The sequence below is a fragment of the Pseudophryne corroboree genome, chromosome 3, assembly GCF_028390025.1.
Source record: "Pseudophryne corroboree isolate aPseCor3 chromosome 3, aPseCor3.hap2, whole genome shotgun sequence".
Classification (NCBI taxonomy): Eukaryota; Metazoa; Chordata; class Amphibia; order Anura; family Myobatrachidae; genus Pseudophryne; species Pseudophryne corroboree.
In genome coordinates, this window is record NC_086446.1 from 248,319,502 (window position 1) to 248,338,792 (window position 19,291).

The following is a 19,291-nucleotide window of genomic DNA, read 5'->3' on the forward strand; positions in this document are numbered from 1 at the left end:
CGATAGAGAAATGAATATTGAAGTATATTAATACACATCAGGCAATGTTCTATATTATAGATCACGCTTGTTTTATTTTTCAGTATGTCCTCTGCCCAAAGAGGTAATGTTATGCTAACTATAGTCCTACATATGATGTGGTCATTGACCTTTTTATTTGACTTTAAATCCATTCAGTATTGTTCAATATAAAATATGAATAAAAACCTAATAAAATTTTGAAACCAAAAATCTAACCCAAATGCTTAGCTCTCTTCTCTGTTAAACTTATTTGTGTCTTGTGTAGGTTGGCCATTTTTTCAATCCCGGTAATTAAAAGTCATCAATCCCGGGATTCCTGCGGAACCCAGGATTGCCTTTTTTCAATCTGGCTGGACAGGCGGGCGGGAGGCTCACTTGCAGCGAGGAGAGTAGGTGAGATGCGGGGCAGTGCAGGGCAGCAGTGATGTCCAGCCAGCGGGCAGCTGGCTGCGCAGCGTGCACACAGTCGAGGGTAAGGGAAGCCGGGCAGCACCTGAGTCTCCTGAGGATGCTAAACGCTGCTCGTTATATAAAAAAGTAAAGTGGTGGCCAATCCCGAAATCCCCGGGATTGGAAGCTCCAATCCTGGGATTGAATCCCGGACAATTTAAGGCCGGGATCCGGCCACCATAATCCTACTGGGAGAAAAGTGCTATATACATAACAGTATTTTTATTATTATTATTATAATTATTCAGTACTACACACTAATGTATAAAGATTTTGGTCGGGACAGTTGTGTAACTTCATCCCAGTAGCCCGGAAGGAAGATAAATGTTGGCACCCACCAGGCCATGCAGGCTCTCAGACTTCAAATTTAAACCTGACTTACTGTATGGTCAGACAAAATACAAGTAAGCATACCTGTCATGCAAACTGATGCACAGTTGAAAGCCCAAGGAAGATTCAGTTCTGCCCCTTGGTCAGGACTAGCCATGAGCCATAAACACCACTCTGCTTAGAAGATACTGCATTATTGTAAATTACTTGCTGTATTCCTGAGTCTAGTGCCCAAGTCTTTCTGCTTGATACGCTGATCATAAGTAAGCAGTCTGTAAGCAGCGGCTATGCACAACACCCAGAAAAATCGGTTTCAGATGACAATGAAAAAGCCTGGCTGTAACAGCAACCTCTCATACAAAATACTGCACAGCAGACATCAGCAGTCAATGAGTGTCTAGTGGCTGAGTAACAGTAAGGATGATGGTAGAAGGAATCCGAATGACTAAGTGGTACAACCACAGATAAACTGCCTCTAGAAACCATATGAACCCATCCTGCCAAACTTGTATTAGATTTAGTGGCTTTTTGAAAAGGAGGACCAAGCATAAAAAAATACAGCTACAACCTCACCCTTCCATCACTTATTAGGATTTCCGTACCATTTCCCGCCCCAAATCAAAGCATACAAAAAAGCACTTTGTATCTGACAGGTCTTGGCACAAAGGATAACTATTAGTCAATAAATTGTACATGTAGTTAGAAGACGTATGCAGGTCATACATCTACATGGCATTTTCCTGATGCTGAGCTGCAATCTGATGTGTGGACTTGGATGCTCGGCAATTTGTCGGTTAATCGTCAAAAATCTACATTTTAAAAATCCCTTACTTGCTGATTCCTATGATTTTTGGCTTGGTATGGGTGAATTGAGGATTTCTATCATGTCTGTTTTTCCTGATCCCCCAACTCTGGCATCAGTAGAACGACAAAATGCTGTTATTAAATCGCAGGACAGCAAAGAAATATACAGTACAACAAATGTAAACTGGTTTAACACCAGACTTTCTAGATTTGGGTGAGCACATTCACATCTTTATATCCATATGACCATAGATTACGGACTGCTCTGTACCCCAAAGTAGCAGTGATCTTTATTTTTAACCTGCTGTATAAAATTGTTATCTATAAGCCACAATAAAAATGTTTTAGGAAGAGAAAAAAAACCAAGCGGTTTTACCACTCATAAGGTCCATACACACGGAGCGATACAGCTGAGCGATTTTGACTATATAGTCAAAATCGTTCAGAAAGTTAGTGCATATCGCTCTGTGTGTACACAGCCAGCGATAGCGATGGGTGTCCCCGCCAGGTCACTATTGCTGCTAAAAATAGACTGTGCAGGCCAAGTCAATTTTGGCTAGGTCACTGGAAAAGAAAAAGCATCACCTTGCTTAAATGAGTTAGCCAAAATCGCCCATAGCCAAAATCGCTGGTAAAGTTAAGGGGGGTACTCACGGGAGAGATGTGTGCTGAGCGATCTGAACACAGACCGCTCAGCACACATCTCTCACCCCGCTCAGCACAGCGCGATGTGCTGAGCGAGGGGGAAAGCTGACGGGGGGCCGCTCACTTCACACAACGGTGAAGTGAGTGACCCGCTAGATTGAGCCTGCATGCAGGCTCAATCTAGCACCGGCGATAGCCCCGCGCATCGCTATCGCTGGAGGGCATACACACGGCAGAACCGTGCTTAAAATCTAAGCAATCTAGCAAGATTGCTTAGATTTTAAGCACGGATCTCTCCGTGTGTACCCCCCTTTAGTCAAAATCTCCTACTGCCAGTTCAAGGGAAAACGCTCAGTCAAAATCTCTCATAGATAAAATCTCTCCACGTGTATGGACCAATACATTGAAATTTGAATTTGCAAACAATTTCAGGAAGCCACTTTTGGGCAGGATATTTCTCACTTTCAGTACAATAAACTCTTAACCTCTCCACATGCTCTGCGAGTACAAAAATTGTAGCTTTCAAAATGCACTTTGTTTAATATACAATAAAAGTATATTTTAATTAAAATACCAGTAGGAGACCAATTTGTTGCTTTTCTTTATATTTTAGAAAGGGTTTTATGTTAAATTTATTCCTCTTTTATAATAGGGAATATTTAAGTTCTGTAAACAACGAGTTGAGATTTGGAATGTTCAGCTAAATTTCATACTTAATTGCACTAAAAGCTTTAGTATGCAGATGAAAAGCACATCAATATACATCTAGATTATTATCCTTCTAAAATCGGGAGACTAGATATCAATATTTATTTTTTTCACATTCACCACCACCCTCCCCGCAACAGGCTTAATGTTTTTTCTGTTGCTGTAAATGCTTTATTCTTGAAATGATTTAACACTTTCCTACCTGTGGCTAAAACTGGGATTTAATGACTGGAACTTGCCCTTAAGAGTAATTGCTTCAGACAGTACAATGCGAAATTAATCGCATAGTGAACCAAATTAATATTTAACCTTTCTGTGTTGTCTATTTTAGTGAGAGTTTTTAGCAAAAATCTCTGTCTTCTCTCTAAATGTGGAAATAGTAACAGCAGTGATCCGTAAGTGCATGTGAAAGATGATCCACGATCCCTGTAGGGGAGTGGGGGCACAAAGACCCCCTGTACTTTCCCCTTATTCCAATATATCTCTGTGTTGCAGAAAGAAAGTGGACCTTCATTATAAGGCAAGTTAATGGTCTGTTAGAGATAAGCTAGATCAGACAAAAAAGGTATTCTAACAGAACATCACCTTTAAAGAGGAAAGGAATAGATTTTGGGGAGAAATGCTGCCCATGATAGCTCAGAGCTAGTGTGACTGGAATACACATGTTGTGGAGAGAAAGTGCAACTATTTTAACAAGGCAAAGACTCTGTACTGTTTAAATGCTATCCGGACTCTGGGTCGACAGTGTCTAGGTCGACACATATTGGTCAACAGTGAGTAGGTCGACACAGGCAATAGGTCAACGCGGCCATTAGGTCTACATGAACATGGTCGACATGGAAAAAGGTCGACATGAGTTTCACATTTATTTACTTTTTCATACTTTACGTCCACGTGGACTACAATTGTGAGTGGTAACCTGTGCCGAGCGCAGCGGTAGCATAGCGAGGCACCTTGCTTGAAGCGGCGAGCCACGCAATGGGACACGGTGCACTAACTGGGATTCCCGGTCACTTTATGAAGAAAACAACACAAAAACCCCTTAAAAAAAACCTCATGTTGTCCTTTTTCCATGTCGACCTTGTTTCCTGTGTTGACCTACTTACTGTCAACCAATAGGTGTCGACCTAATGTGTGTGAACCTAGAAAGTGTCGACTCTGAGTCCTGTACCCGTTTAAATGGAGACACATTGGGCTACATCTGCAGACAACGGATTCTCTGCAGCTTTGATCTTGGACAGCAACAAGTGCAAAACACACCTGGTTTTTCAGTTAATATTACTGCAGTTTTACATTTTTTATTCAAAACAGCCTAGAATTGGTGACTTACAAAAGCTGCTGGCCCTGTGTCACAAACTGTCCAGTATTAATGCTTTCTCTACCAAGAGACAGTCCATGTCCTTGAAACTCAATTCTCCCCCGTCCTGCTCTTAGATGTTTTTAATCAGCACATCTTGATGTACATATTAGTGTGCACGGTTATGGTAAGCTGATAAACAGACATACATAATGAGCTGGATGTAATGCAGTGCAAGATGGGCGGAGCGCCGAGACACCGGCCGAACTCGTACGTTTTTGTTTTTTTTACAGCGACAATCACTTACAAGGCAAAACCAAGCTGGTTTTGCCTTGTAAATGTTTGCCGCTTTAAAAAAAACAAAAACGTACGAGTTCGGCTGGAATCTCGGAGCTCCGGCCGTTTCGCACTGCATTACATCCAGCCCAATGTGTTAGTATCAGAAATATTTGGGGCCCACCTGATGCGGTTCACCTTGACATACTGTAATGGATAGGCTCAAGTTTGGTCACATGTGCGGTAAGAACATTAACTATGCTCCATATTATTTGCAGAGCTCACCAAATCTGTTAAGTGCAGGTTTTTAGAAGTGGAGAGGTTGCCCATACCAACCAATCAGATTTGACTCACATTTTTGTAGCACATTCTAAAACAGAGGTTCCCAAACTCTGTCCTCAAGGACCCCCAACAGTTCACGCTTTCCAGGTCTCCTCAGAGTCACAAGTGAAATAATTAGCTCCACCTGTGGATCTTTTAAAAGGTGTCATTGAGTAATGAATACACCTGTACATCTCTGGGTGGCCTGGTAAACATGAACTGTTGGAGGTCCTTGAGAACAGAATTTGGGAACCACTGTGCTAGAAGTTGAAACCTAGAATCTGTTTGGTTGCTATGGGCAACCTCTTCTAAAAACCCAGACTTTAGTAAATATACCCCTTATTGCATGGGGTTTCAACCTCGGACCTCAAGCTACTTTGGAACTACAAATGTCAGTATGCCCTGCCTCAGTTTTAGCATGCCAAAATACTGAATACTGACCTGTATTGAATATACCCCATACTGTATGTAGGTGCTATGTAAATAACTTAATTCCAATTTTTTTTAATAAATCTACATTGTAGTTAGGTAGAGGGGTATGCGGTTGTTAGGCTGACCACACTAAGGTCGACAGTCAATAGGTCGACCACTATTGGTCGACATGCATTAGGTCGACATTGACAAAAGATCAACATGGCAATTGTCGACATGCGTTTAAAAAAATATTTTTACCTTTTTTTTATACTTTACCATCCACGTGGACTACGATCGGGAATAGTAACCTGTGCTGAGAACAGCTGTAGCGGAGCGAGGCACCTCGCGAGCCATGCGAGGGGATGCGGTGCTCTTATTGCGGTTCCCGGTGATTTTATGGAGAAAATGACATTGAGAGAGAAAAAAAAAAAAACATGTCGACCTATTGTCCATGTCAACCTTTTTCTTGTATCAATCTAGTGCAGGCTTTCCCAACCACGGTCCTCAAGGCACACCAACAGTGCAGGTTTTAGTGATATCCAGGCTGCAGCACAGACGGTTAAATCAAAATAAGTGAGCTACTAATTAAGTCACCTGTGCTGAAGCCTGGATATCACTAAAACATGCACTGTTAGTGTGCCTTGAGGACCGTGGTTGGGAAAGCCTGATCTAGTGCATGTCGACCTTTTGGGGTCAACCTAGACACTATTTAGGGTCCACCTATTGATTCACACCTGGTAGAAGCTAGCATTAAAAGGGGTTTTCCACATTTGTACTAGATCACTGACTTCTCAATACTATTTCCATGGAGTTTAATCAACAACCTGCAAAAATAAGATTTTAAACCTACCAGTAAATCTTTTTCTCGTAGTCCGTAGAGGATGCTGGGACTCCGTAAGGACCATGGGGGATAGACGGGCTCCGCAGGAGACATGGGCACCTCAAGAAATACTTTGACTCTGGGTGTGCACTGGCTCCTCCCTCTATGCCCCTCCTCCAGACCTCAGTTAGAGAAACTGTGCCCAGAGGATACGGACAGTACAAGGAAAGGATTTTTGCAATCCAAGGGCAAGATTCATACCAGCCACACCGTATAACTTGTGATATACTATCTAGTTAACAGTATGAAGAACAACATATCATCGGCCCAAAACCGATGAAACTATAACATAATCCTTATGTAAGGAATAACTATATACAAGTCTTGCAGAAGTAGTCCGCACTTGGGACAGGCGCCCAGCATCCTCTACGGACTACGAGAAAAAGATTTACCGGTAGGTTTAAAATCGTATTTTCTCTAACGTCCTAGAGGATGCTGGGACTCCTTAAGGACCATGGGGATTATACCAAAGCTCCCAAACGGGCGGGAGAGTGCGGATGACTCTGCAGCACCGATTGAGCAAACAGGAGGTCCTCCTCAGCCAGGGTATCAAACTTATAGAACTTTGCAAAGGTGTTTGACCCCGACCAAGTAGCAGCTCGGCACAGCTGTAGTGCCGAGACCCCTCGGGCAGCCGCCCAAGACGAGCACACCTTCCTAGTGGAATGGGCCTTAACCGATTTCGGTAACGGCAATCCTGCCGTAGAATGCGCCTGCTGAATCGTGTTACAGATCCAGCGAGCAATAGTCTGCTTTGAAGCAGGGCCGCCAACCTTCTTGGCTGCATACAGGACAAACAGTGCTTCTGTTTTTCTGATCCTAGCCGTTCTGGCCACGTAAATTTTCAAAGCCCTGACCACATCAAGGGACTCGGAATCCTCCAAGTCACGTGTAGCCACAGGCACGACAATATGAAAGGATGAGACCACCTTAGGTAGGAATTGAGGACGGGTCTGCAACTCCGCTCTATCCATATGGAAAACCAGATAGGGGCTTTTATGTGATAAAGCCGCCAATTCCGAAACTCGCCTAGCCGAAGCCAAGGCTAACAACATGACCACCTTCCAAGTGAGGTATTTCAACTCCACTGTTTTAAGTGGTTCAAACCAATGTGACTTAAGGAAACTTAACACCACGTTAAGGTCTCAAGGCGCCACCGGAGGTACAAAAGGAGGCTGAATATGCAGTACTCCCTTCACAAAAGTCTGTACTTCAGGTAAAGAGGCCAATTCCTTTTGAAAGAAAATGAATAAGGCCGAAATCTGAACTTTAATGGAGCCTAATTTTAGGCCCAAATTCACTCCAGTTTGTAGGAAGTGGAGAAAACGGCCTAGATGGAATTCTTCCGTAGGAGCATTCCTGGCCTCACACCAAGATACATATTTTCGCCATATTCGGTGATAATGTTTAGACGTCAAGTCCTTCCTAGCCTTTATTAGCGTAGGAATGACCTCATCCGGAATACCTTTTTCCGATAGGATCCGGCGTTCAACCGCCATGCCGTCAAACACAGCCGCGGTAAGTCTTGGAACAGACAGTGACCTTGTTGTAACAGGTCCTGCCTGAGAGGAAGAGGCCACGGATCTTCTGTGAGCATTTCTTGCAGATCCAGATACCAGGTCCTTCGTGGCCAATCTGGAACAATGAGAATTGTTCTCACTCCTCTTTTTCTTATTATCATCAACACCTTGGGTATGAAAGGAAGAGGAGGAAACACATATACCGTCTGGAACACCCACGGTGTCACTAGGGCGTCCACAGCTACCGCCTGAGGGTCTCTTGACCTGGCGCAATACCTTTGTAGCTTTTTGTTGAGACGGGATGCCATCATGTCTATTTGGGGTAATCCCCACCGACTTGCAATCTGCGCGAAGACTTCCTGATGAAGTCCCCACTCTCCCGGATGCAGATCGTGTCTGCTGAGGAAGACTGCTTCCCAGTTGTCCACTCCTGGAATGAACACTGCTGACAGAGCGCTTACATGATTCTCCGCCCAGCGAAGAATTCTGGTGGCTTCCGCCATTGCCACTCTGCTCCTTGTGCCGCCTTGGCGGTTTACATGAGCTACTGCGGTGATGTTGTCTGACTGGATCAGAACTGGTCGATTGCGAAGTAAGATCTCCGCTTGACGTAGGGCATTGTATATGGCCCTTAGTTCCAGGATGTTGATGTGAAGACAAGTCTCTTGACTTGACCAAAGTCCTTGGAAATTTCTTCCCTGTGTGACTGCTCCCCAACCCCGGAGGCTCGCGTCCGTGGTCACCAGGATCCAGTCCTGAATGCCGAACCTGCGGCCCTCTACAAGGTGAGCACTGTTTAGCCACCACAGGAGAGATACTCTGTCCCTGGGGGACAGGGTGATCCGCTGATGCAATTGCAGATGCGACCCGGACCATTTGTCCAATAGGTCCCATTGGAAAGTCCTTGCATGGAATCTGCCGTATGGAATGGCTTCGTATGTTGCCACCATCTTTCCCAGAACTTGAGTGCAATGATGTACTGACACTTGTTTCGGTTTCAACAGGTTCATGACTAGAGTCATGAGTTCCTGCGCTTTTTCCGTCGGAAGAAAAACCCTTTTCTGGTCTGTGTCCAGAATCATGCCCAAGAAGGGCAGACGAGTTGTAGGATTCAGCTGCGACTTTGGAATATTGAGAATCCAGCCGTGTCGCTGTAACACATTCAGTGAAAGTGATACGCTGTTCAGCAACTTCTCCCGTGATCTCGCTTTTATGAGGAGATCGTCCAAGTACGGGATAATTGTGACACCCTGCTTGCGCAGGAGCGCCATCATTTCCGCCATTACCTTGGTGAAAATTCTCGGGGCCGTGGAACGCCCAACGGCAACGTCTGAAATTGGTAATGACAATCCTGTACCGCAAACCCCACCAGGCTCTTTGGAGAGACAGAGAGAGAGTATGCCAGCACACACCCCAGCGCTATATGACTCAGGAATAACACAGTAAATTAATGTTTACCCAGCAGCGCTGTTTTATGTATCTGCGCCAATTATGTGCCCCCCCTCTACTTTAAAACCCTCTTTCACCGTGTGTCAAGCAGGGGAGAGTCCGGGGAGCTTCCTCTCAGCGGTGCTGTGGAGAAAAAATGGCGCTGGTGAGTGCTGAGGGAGAAGCCCCGCCCCCTCGGCGGCGGGCTTCTGTCCCGCTCAATTTTTTCAATACATGGCGGGGGCTCTTTTTATACATGTACAGTGCCCAGCTGTACATGTATATATACATCTGTGCCATAACAGAGGTTTATATTGCTGCCCAGGGCACCCCCCCCCTGCGCCCTGCACCCTTACAGTGACCGGAGTGTGTGAGGAGAAGGGTAGCAATGGCGCACAGCTACAGTGCTGTGCGTTACCTCAGTGAAGATCCAAGTGTCTTCTGCCGCCTCAGATGGGTCTTTTCCTCACATACTCACCCGGCTTCTTTCTTTCGGCTCTGCGAGGAGGACGGCGGCGCGGCTCTGGGACGGACAGCGAGGGTGAGACCTGCGTACCGATCCCTCTGGAGCTAATGGTGTCCAGTAGCCTAAGAAACAGAGCCCTGAACTCAGAGAAGTGGGTCTGTTTCTCTCTCCTCAGTCCCTCGATGCAGGGAGTCTGTTGAAAATAAAAAACCTAACAAAAATGCTTTCTTACAGGAAACTCAGGAGAGCTCCTGAAATGCACCCAGTCTCCACTGGGCACAGTATCAAACTGAGGTCTGGAGGAGGGGCATTGAGGGAGGAGCCAGTGCACACCCAGAGTCAAAGTCTTTCTTGAGGTGCCCATTTCTCCTGCGGAGCCAGTCTATCCCCCATGGTCCTTACGGAGTCCCAGCATCCTCTAGGACGTTAGAGAAAAACATTTAGCTTGAACTAGTGCTGATCAGGTCTCTCTGTGATATAACACATGTAAGGCTTTCAGTTACAGTTGTGTCAACTTTGCTTTGTACTGTAGCATGCATAAACTAAATGCCACTAAATTTAAATAGGCAATCAGTTACAAGACTGGTTTTGCCTTATAGGTGATTGCCGCTTTAAATTTGGAAGCAAGATTGCTGAAATCACACCAGTTCTATAATCTTTGCAGTTATTACATTACCCTCTAAAACTGGCCATACACTATACAGTTATCTTGCAGATAATCTGTGGTTGGAATGAAAACCTGGTAATGGATAAGAGCAACTGACAATCAACCATTTGCTACCAAACACTGGAAAATGGACAAAACCTGTCGTTTATACAAATTGGTTAAATCACTGTTTTGTCTATTTTCCAGTGTTTGGGAGCAAATGATCTATTGTCAGTTGCTCTCATAGATTACCAGGTTTTCATTCAAGCCACAGATAACTGTATAGTGTATGCCCACTCTATAAAACTGCTATTAAAGGATTATAAACTAATTTCCATCACATTTTCAAACAGTGGAATCTTCACAATTTTAAAAGAGTAGTATGTTGCAACGGTCATTTGAGTTGAAATCTATACCAGACACAGTGCGGACTCACCTGTGTGTGAACGCAGGTGCACTGTGAGCTGGCTGGAGTTACGGCTGGCATATGGACAGATCTGACACTTGAAGGGACGCTCATCCGTGTGAATGCGCTGGTGCTTACAGAGGCTACTACTGTCTGCTGCGCTGTAGTCACACTCCTTACACTTATATGGCTTCTCTCCAGTGTGTGAACGCATGTGTGTCTTTAGCTTGTCCTTCCGGCTGAAATACTTCCCGCATGTCTCACACTTGTGAGGCTTGTCTCCTGAGAAGAAAATAATATTTTCATACAACACACAGAACTCAGCTAGCCTTTAGTGTAGTCACCTATTTGTAAACCTTTCACCTCATAGTCATTACTGCTGCATGAACCAGGGCCGTAACTATGTGTGTGCGGGTGTGCTGCAGGGTAGGGGGGGCGCTGTTGGCAGCACTTGTCAATTACTTTCACTTGCAGCTTCCCCCCTTTTTGGAGCACAGCATCTCCTGACCACCCCCGTCTCCTACCCTCACCCCTTCTGTCGCTACTTCCTATACAACATTCATGAACTTTACTTGATAGCTCTTTGTTATTCAGTCACACTGTTCTTCATTACATTTCCAGATGCTGGCATACCCGGGATTCAAACCCATTTCCTGTGACATTGCAGTCAGACACTCTATTTATTGAGCTATCTGCTCTTGCATAGAAAGCTAAAGAATTCAAAGCTTGAGAATTCTAACTATTTGAAGCGTACCTTTTACTTTGTGAAAAAACTGGAACGCAACAGGTTATAGATTTGTATCCTGGGTATGGCAGTATATTGAAATGTGTTATTTAATAAAGGGTATTGTAACTAAACAACAGCAAGCTGTCAAGTTAAGTGCCCAAATGTGGTATAAAGAGGATTTGGGTCCAAATCAATTTTCTTGCAGTGTTCTGTAAGTGTGTGTGTATAATTTTATTATATATAACTGGAAAAATGGGGAGGGGGCGCAATTCTTTCTGGTACAGGGCTCCAAAAAGTTTAGTTATAGCTCTGGCATGAACTAGTCACTTTAGCAGTCTAAAGACATCCAGTTTTTATTCTGTGGCAACTTTTCAGTGATTTTAGACAAACCAAGCAATTTTATGTTGTAGAGAATCTTTCTGTTACATTGGTGGTCATTCCGAGTTGATTGCTCGCTAGCTGCTTTTAGCAGCAGTGCAAACGCTAAGCCGCCTCCCTCTGGGAGTGTATCTTAGCTTATCAGAAGTGCGAACGAAAGGATAGCAGAACTGCTCGTGAAATTTTTTATGCAGTTTCTAAGTAGCTCCAGACCTACTCCTACCTTGCGATCACTTCAGTCAGTTTAGTTCCTGCTTTGACGTCACAAACACACCCTGCGTTCGGCCGGCCACTACCCCGTTTCCCCAGACACGCCTGCGTTTTCACCTGACACGCCTGCGTTTTTTAGCACACTCCCGGAAAACGGTCAGTTACCACCCAGAAACACCCACTTCCTGTTAATCACTCACCGATCAACAGAGCGACAGAAAAGCGTTGCTCGCCCTTGTGTAAAACTGCATAGTTTTGTGTGAAAGTACTTCGCGTGTGCGTACTGCAACCCGTACGCATGCGCAGAAGAGCCGATTTTTAGCCTGATCGCTGCGCTGCGAACAACGGCAGCTAGCGATCAACTCGGAATGAGGTCAGTTACATAAGGAAATAGGGTGCCTTTTTATGTAACAAATGATTTCAATTATTCCAGGTGATTTTTATTTTAAGGGAAAATAAATGCCCATTTTGTTCTGTTTTACGTGAGCCTCACCTATCCTCTCCAATGTAATTGCAGTTACCTGTGTGAGTTCGCAAGTGACGCTCCATATCTTTCATGCCATAAGCAGTCTTGAACTGACAACCTAAATATATAGATAGAAGATTTGTTTGGTAAGAAGTCACGTCTATCATGGATCTAGAAGGTAAGCAACATGACACTTTACTGATCAGTGTATCACCTGGGTAGTAGCAGCTCTGCTTCTTCTGGGATAAGGAAGCCGACACTTTTCTGGAGCGACATTTTGTGGCTATGGTGATGCCACCAGTACTCTGGGATGCTGACCCTTCACTCGGCAGAAAGGTTTGATATCCGTGTTCGAAAACAAATTCTGGAGCAGAAACTGAAAATGGAAAAAACAAAAAAGGATGGGGGGTAAAAACAAAAAAAGTCAGCTCAAGTTTTCTCTTACGTCCTAGAGGATACTGGGGTTCCACTTAGTACCATGGGGTATAGACGGGTCCACTAGGAGCCATGGGCACTTTAAGAATTTGATAGTGTGGGCAGGCTCCTCCCTCTATGCCCCTCCTACCAGACTCCGATTAGAAAATGTGCCCAGAGGAGCCGATCACGCTTATGAAAGATCCTGAAGAGTTTTCTGCATTTATTTTATATGTTATTTTCAGGCAGGGCTGGTTGGCACCAGCCTGCCTGCTTTGTGGGACTTGTGGGGGGGGATGTGGGACAGCCCAACCTCTTGAAGGGTTAATGGTCCTGTTCCCGCTGACAGGACAATGAGCTCCTGAGGGAATTATTTACAAGCCTCACCACGACGAGCGTACATTCCCGCAGCACGCCGCCACCCCTAACAGAGCCAGAAGAAAGAAGAGTGGTGAGCACTAAGCAGGCGTCCCGACTAGCGGGTCACCGGCCATTATGGCGGCATGAGGGTACAGAGACGCACAGCTTCTAACCGGGGCGGAATGCGTCTCCAGACACAGTACACAGCTGCGTCTCAGTACACTGTACACAGTCCCACACTGGCAAAAATATCCTTAAAATGTCTCTCTCTCCATTTTAAGCACCAGATTACCTCAGCCAGTATAAAAAAAGCGGGAAGACCGCACGCCATTGAAGGGACGGGGCCTTCACTATGAGCGGATCCAGCAGCTCACCAGCGCCATTTCCCCTCTGCAGTGGACACAGACGCCGACTGACAGGGACGCGCAGCTCCTCCGGAGTGACTCCAGATTACCTCAGCGGTACCAGTGGGTCATAGCAGGGGGGGAAACGATTCTTAGTGTACTAAACCCCTATCAGGGTACTTAGTCTGCGACCTGGCTAAGCTTGACAATAGCGATAAGGGTGCGGTGGGGGCTGGATTCAAATAACTCTGTCTCCCTGAAGGGCTCTTTGTGGGTTAATTGTGCTTAACCTTTTCGTGTGTGTGTGTGTGTGCGCGCGTGTGTGTGCGTGTGTGCTGTCACATTTACATTATGTCAGGCAAAGAGTGTGTTTTTTGTACAGCGGAGTGTTCCTCTTCACCAGGGGGCTCACTACTGGGTACTCAGAGCAGTGCACCTTCCCAGAATAGCGGGGCTGAACCGGATTGGGTTACTTCCATTAAGGGAATGATCTCAAATATTTCTACAAAGCTATCCCGCAATGAGAAAGAGACGCAATATTTAAGACAGACTGTGGATGAGTTTATGAATAGAGACTCAGTCCCCAAACCAGCGTCTCAATCCTCTCCCATTTGTCCGCAAAAACGATCTCTGGCCCATATCCTGCAGTCTGACTCTGACGGGTCAGAGATGGAGGAGGGTGAGGTGGATTTGGAGAGGTGGGATGCAGATCTGTCACAGGGAATAGAGGCTCTTATAGAGGCTATCAGGGATGTTATGCAAATTCCTGATAAGGTGTCAGAGAAGTGTGAGGAATCTTATTTTAATGTAAAAAAGAAGTCCTCAGACACTTTTCCTGCGTCAAAGGAATTGCATACCCTGTTTGAGGAACCGTGGGTTAATCCTGATAAGAAATTGCAAATCCCTAAAAGGTTGCTCTCATCTTTTCCTTTTCCCCTAGAAGATAGGAAAAAATGGGAAAATCCACAGATAGTGGACGCATCAGTCTCTAGGCTGTCACATAAAATTGTATTGCCTGTCCCTCCCTAAAAGAAACGGCTGACCGTAAAATTGAGACTACACTCAAATTATTGTATACAGCTGCTGGGGTGGTCCAAAGACCCACTATTACATGTGCGTGCGTTGAGCAATCCAATCCCCTTTATGCCCTCCACCATAAAGTTAGCAGAATCCTGTATATGCTGTAGGAGTAAAATAATCTCCCCCCCTGGACAAGGAATCTAACCCGTCAATTAGATTACCAGACAATTTTGCAATGGCCCTAGTGATCCATGCACAAGCTATAGTGGGTCTTTGGGCCACAGCTGCAGCTATGAACAGAGACTTGAGAGTGGTCTCAATCTTGCAGTCTGCATCATCCTTCAACGAAGCTGTCCTAGGAACTTGGAGAACAATCTTACGATCTTACGTGACAGCCTGGAAACGAACGCGTTCACTATCGGTGGGTTTTCCCATTTTTTCCTGTCATCCTGGGGAAACGGGAAGGATGTAATCAACCGTTTTGGAATCTGAAACCTGTCAGGATTAACCCAAGTTGCTTCAAAAAGGGAATTTAGGGGGTCATTCCGAGTTGATCGCACGTAGCAACTTTTTGCTGCCCGTGCGATCAACTAGACGCCGCTTATGGGGGAGGGCTTTTTTGCATAACAAGGCTGCGAACACTTGTGCAGCCCTTCTACGCAAAAAAAGTTTTGTGTAGAAGTAGACCAGGGTAAGAGTTACTTATCCTGTGCGATCAATCCAGCGATGTAGGTCCCGGAATTGACGCTAGACATCCTCCCTCCAAACGCCTGGACATGCCTGTGTTCGCCGCACCACTCCCAGAAAACGGTCAGTTGACGGCCCCGAATGCCTTCCTCCTGTCAATCTTCTTGCGGTCGCCGCTCCGACCGCTTTCTTAGGTCGCGGCCCGGCAACGGCTGTCGCCAGGCAACGACGCGCCTGCGCAATGCGATTGCCGCACATGCGCATTTGCGACCTGATCGCACGACAGCAAAGAAGTGCAGCGTGTGATCGGGTCAGAATGACCCCCTTAATTCCTTGGAAGCAGGAAAAGTAGCAGAGGATTTCTTTTTTACATTAAAAAAGGATTCCTCCTCGTCATCTGGCACCTTGTCAGGAATATGCAAAACCTCTCTTATAGCTTCAATCAGGGCCTGTATTCCCTGTGCTAAAGCTGCATCCCCCCCCCCCCCCCACACCAAGTCCACCTCCCCCTCTTCTGGGTCTGATACATCATCATCGGTATCAGCCTGCATGATTTGGGCCAGAGTACGCTTCTGTGGACAAATAGCAGGGGTCTGAGACGCCAGAACGACCACTGAATCTCTATTCATCAGGTCATCTACAGATTGCCTCATTTTGGGATAATTTATGTTAAATATTTGAAATTATCCCTTTTAATGAATCTAACCATACTGGTTCAGATCCACTAGCCTGAGAATGTGTACTATCCTGAGTACACTGTAATGATCCTCCCGATTGAGAAAAGCACTCTGCTGTGCATGATACACACTCCTTTGACATGATAATGCAGAAGAACACACACCCACACAGTGAGGAATAGGTTAAAAGCACAGGTAACCCAAAGAATAATGGAGCCAGCCACACAGCGCCCCTATAGCTAAGGTATAGACCTAGCTGGGTCGCCAACTAAAAACCCTTAATAGGGTTTAGTATACCAAATTCTTGCTCCCCCCCCCCTTTGCTATGACCCCCTGGTACAACTGAGGTGCTTTGGAGTCCGTGTGGAGGAGCTGAACCGTCCAGTCAGGTTGCCTGTGTAAGCTTGCAGAAAGGAAATGGCGCTGGAGAGCCACTGGATCCGCTCATTGTGAAGGCTCCAACCCCTTAATGGTGCGCGGCCTGCCCGCTTTTATACTGGCTGAGGTAACTTGAATTAAAAGGGTTACAGTGGGTTAGAACTACTGTAAACAGTGTCAGTCGTGGGTAATAAGCATGGCTTTAGCCGCCCCTCACAGCGGTCACTGCAATGTCCCTGAAGCCAGGGCGCAGCATGCATGCAGCGCTGTGCTCTACCCTCATGCCACCATTACAGCCGGCGACCAGCTAAGAGGGACGCCGGCCACCTACTCACCACTCTTCAGTCTTCTGGCTCTGTTAGGGCTGGCACCAGACTGCCTGCTTCGTGGGACTTAGGGGGGAGAATGGCCCAACCTCCCTAGGGTTAATGATCCCGTTCACCGCTGACAGGACACTGAGCTCCTGAGGGTCCTATTCGTAAACCCCACCACGGCGAGTGTGCAGACCCGCAGCATGCTGCCTTGAAACTCAGCAACAGTTGAAACATTACTTAACCAAGTAACAAGGCAGTATGCAACTAAGAACAGTCGTACTGAACCAGATAACCATTGCAGGATAACGAAGCGTTGGGTGGGCGCCCAGCATCCTCTACGGACTACGAGAAAAGGATTTACCGGTAGGTAATTAAAATCCTATTTTCTCTTACGTCCTAGAGGATGCTGGGGTCCACATTAGTACCATGGGGATGTACCAAAGCTCCCAGAACGGGAGGGAGAGCGCGGAGGCTCCTGCAGAACTGATTGACCAAACTTTAGGTCCTCAGAGGCCAAAGTATCGAACTTGTAGAACTTAGCAAACGTGTCAGACCCTGACTAAATAGCCACTCGGCAAAGCTGTAAAGCCGAGACACCCCGGGCAGCCGCCCAGGAAGACCCCACCTTACGAGTAGAGTGGGCCTTAACCGATTTCGACATGGCAATCCTGCCGTAGAATATGCATGCTGGATAGTGAACCTGATCCAGCGAGAAATCGTCTGCTTTGAAGCAGGATACCCAATTTTCTTGGGATCATACAGTACAAACAGAGAGTCAGATTTTCTGCGACGAGCAGTCCTCTTCACATAGATTCTCAAAGCCCTCACAACATCCAAGGACTTTGATGCAATTGAGGAGTCAGTAGCAACTGGCACCACAATAGGTTGGTTGATATGAAAAGCCGACCCAACCTTTGGAAGGAACTCCTGAGCTCCACTCTATCTTCATGGAAGATTAAATAGGGGCTCTTACAGGACAAAGGGGGTCATTCCGAGTTGATCGCTAGCTGAAAATGTTCGCAGCGCAGCGATGAAGCAAAAAAAAAAACGGCACTTCTGCGCATGCGGCGCAATGCACACGCGCGTCGTACTTTCACAACGGCCGATGTAGTTTTGCACAGGGTCTAACAATGCATTTCAGTCACACTGCCGACCGCAGAGTAATTGACATGAAGTGGGCGTTTCTGGGTGTCAACTGACCATTTTCAGGGAGTGTTCGAAAAAACGCAGGCGTGCCAGAAAAAACGCAGGAGTGGCTGGGCAAACGCAGGGCGTGTTTGTGACGTCAAATCCGGAACTGAATGGTCTGAAGTGATCGCAGGCTAGGAGTAGGTCTGGAACTACTCTAAAACTGCACAATTTTTTTTTGTAGCCGCTCTGCGATCCTTTCGTTCGCACTTCTGCTAAGCTAAAATACACTCCTAGAGGGCGGCGGCTTAGCGTTTGCACGACTGCTAAAAACTGCTAGCGAGCGAACAACTCGGAATGACCCCCATAGCCCCCAATTCCGACACACGTTGAGCAGAAGCTAAGGCCAACAAAGTGACAGCCTTCCACGTGAGAAACTTAACCTCAGCCTCCTGTAAAGGCTCAAACCAATCCGATTGCAGGAACTGCAACACCACGTTAAGATCCCAGGGTGCCGTCGGCGCCACAAAGGGAGGCTGGATGTGCAGAACCCCTTTCAAAAAGGTCTGAACCTCAGGGGAGGGCAGCCAATTGTTTCTGGAAGAAAATGGATAAGGCCGAAATCTGGACCTTTATGGACCCCAAACGCAGACCCATATCCACACCTGCTTGCAGGAAGAGGAGAAACCGTCCAAGTTGAAACTCCACCGTAGGAAATTTTTTGGATTCACACCAAGACACATATTTGTTCCAAATGCGATGGTAATGTTTAGACGTTACCCCTTTCCTAGCCTGTATCAGGGTAGGAATAACCTTGCTTGGAATACCCTTTCGGGCTAAGATCTGGCGTTCAACCGTCATGCCGTCAAACGTAGCCGCGGTAAGTCCTGATAAGCGAACTGCCCCTGTTGCAGAAGGTCCTCGCGAAGAGGAAGAGGCCATGGTTCTTCTAGCAGTAGGTCCAGAAGATCCGCGTACCAAGCTCGCCTTGGCCAGTCCAGAGCAATGAGAATTGCCTGAACACTTGTCCTCTTTATGAGCTTTAGAATTCTTGGAATGAGTGGAAGTGGAGGGAACACATATACTGACTTGAACACCCACGGAGTTACCAGGGCATCCACTGCTTGATGGTCTCTCAACCTATAACAGTACCATCGAAGCTTCTTGTTGAGACGTAAGGCAATCAGGTCTATTTGAGGCACGCCCCAACAACTGGTCACGTCTGCGAACACCTCCTGATGGAGGCCCCATTCTCCTGGATGGAGATCGTGTCTGCTGAGGAAGTCTGCTTCCCAGTTGTCCACTCCTGGGAGGAAGATCGCTGACAGCGCCAACGCGTGCCGTTCTGCCCAGAGAAGGATTCTTGTCACCTCTGACATTGCAGCTCTGCTCTTTGTACCTCCCTGTCGGTTTATGTAGGCCACCGTCGTTACATTGTCCAACTGTACTTGAATGGCCTGATCTTGTAGAGATGAGTCGCTTGGAGAACACCGTTGTACACGGCTCTTAATTCCAGAATGTTTATTGGAAGAATGGCTTCCTGATTTGACCATCTTCCTTGGAAGGTTTCCCCCTG

At 46.3% G+C, this 19,291-nt stretch overlaps 1 protein-coding gene across 1 annotated transcript in view; it reads right to left on the reverse strand.

Annotated features, from left to right (window-relative positions):
• The window catches only part of ZFP64 (ZFP64 zinc finger protein), a 123,667-nt gene that overhangs the window by 48,266 nt on the left and 56,110 nt on the right, over positions 1–19,291 (reverse strand). Inside the window, exons 3-5 of the mRNA XM_063958981.1 lie at positions 12,608–12,769; positions 12,449–12,511; positions 10,643–10,894 (exon numbers count right to left, since the gene is read on the reverse strand). Of these exons, the coding sequence (XP_063815051.1) occupies positions 10,643–10,894; positions 12,449–12,511; positions 12,608–12,769 (477 nt within the window). The remainder of the gene's footprint in view (positions 1–10,642; positions 10,895–12,448; positions 12,512–12,607; positions 12,770–19,291) is intronic.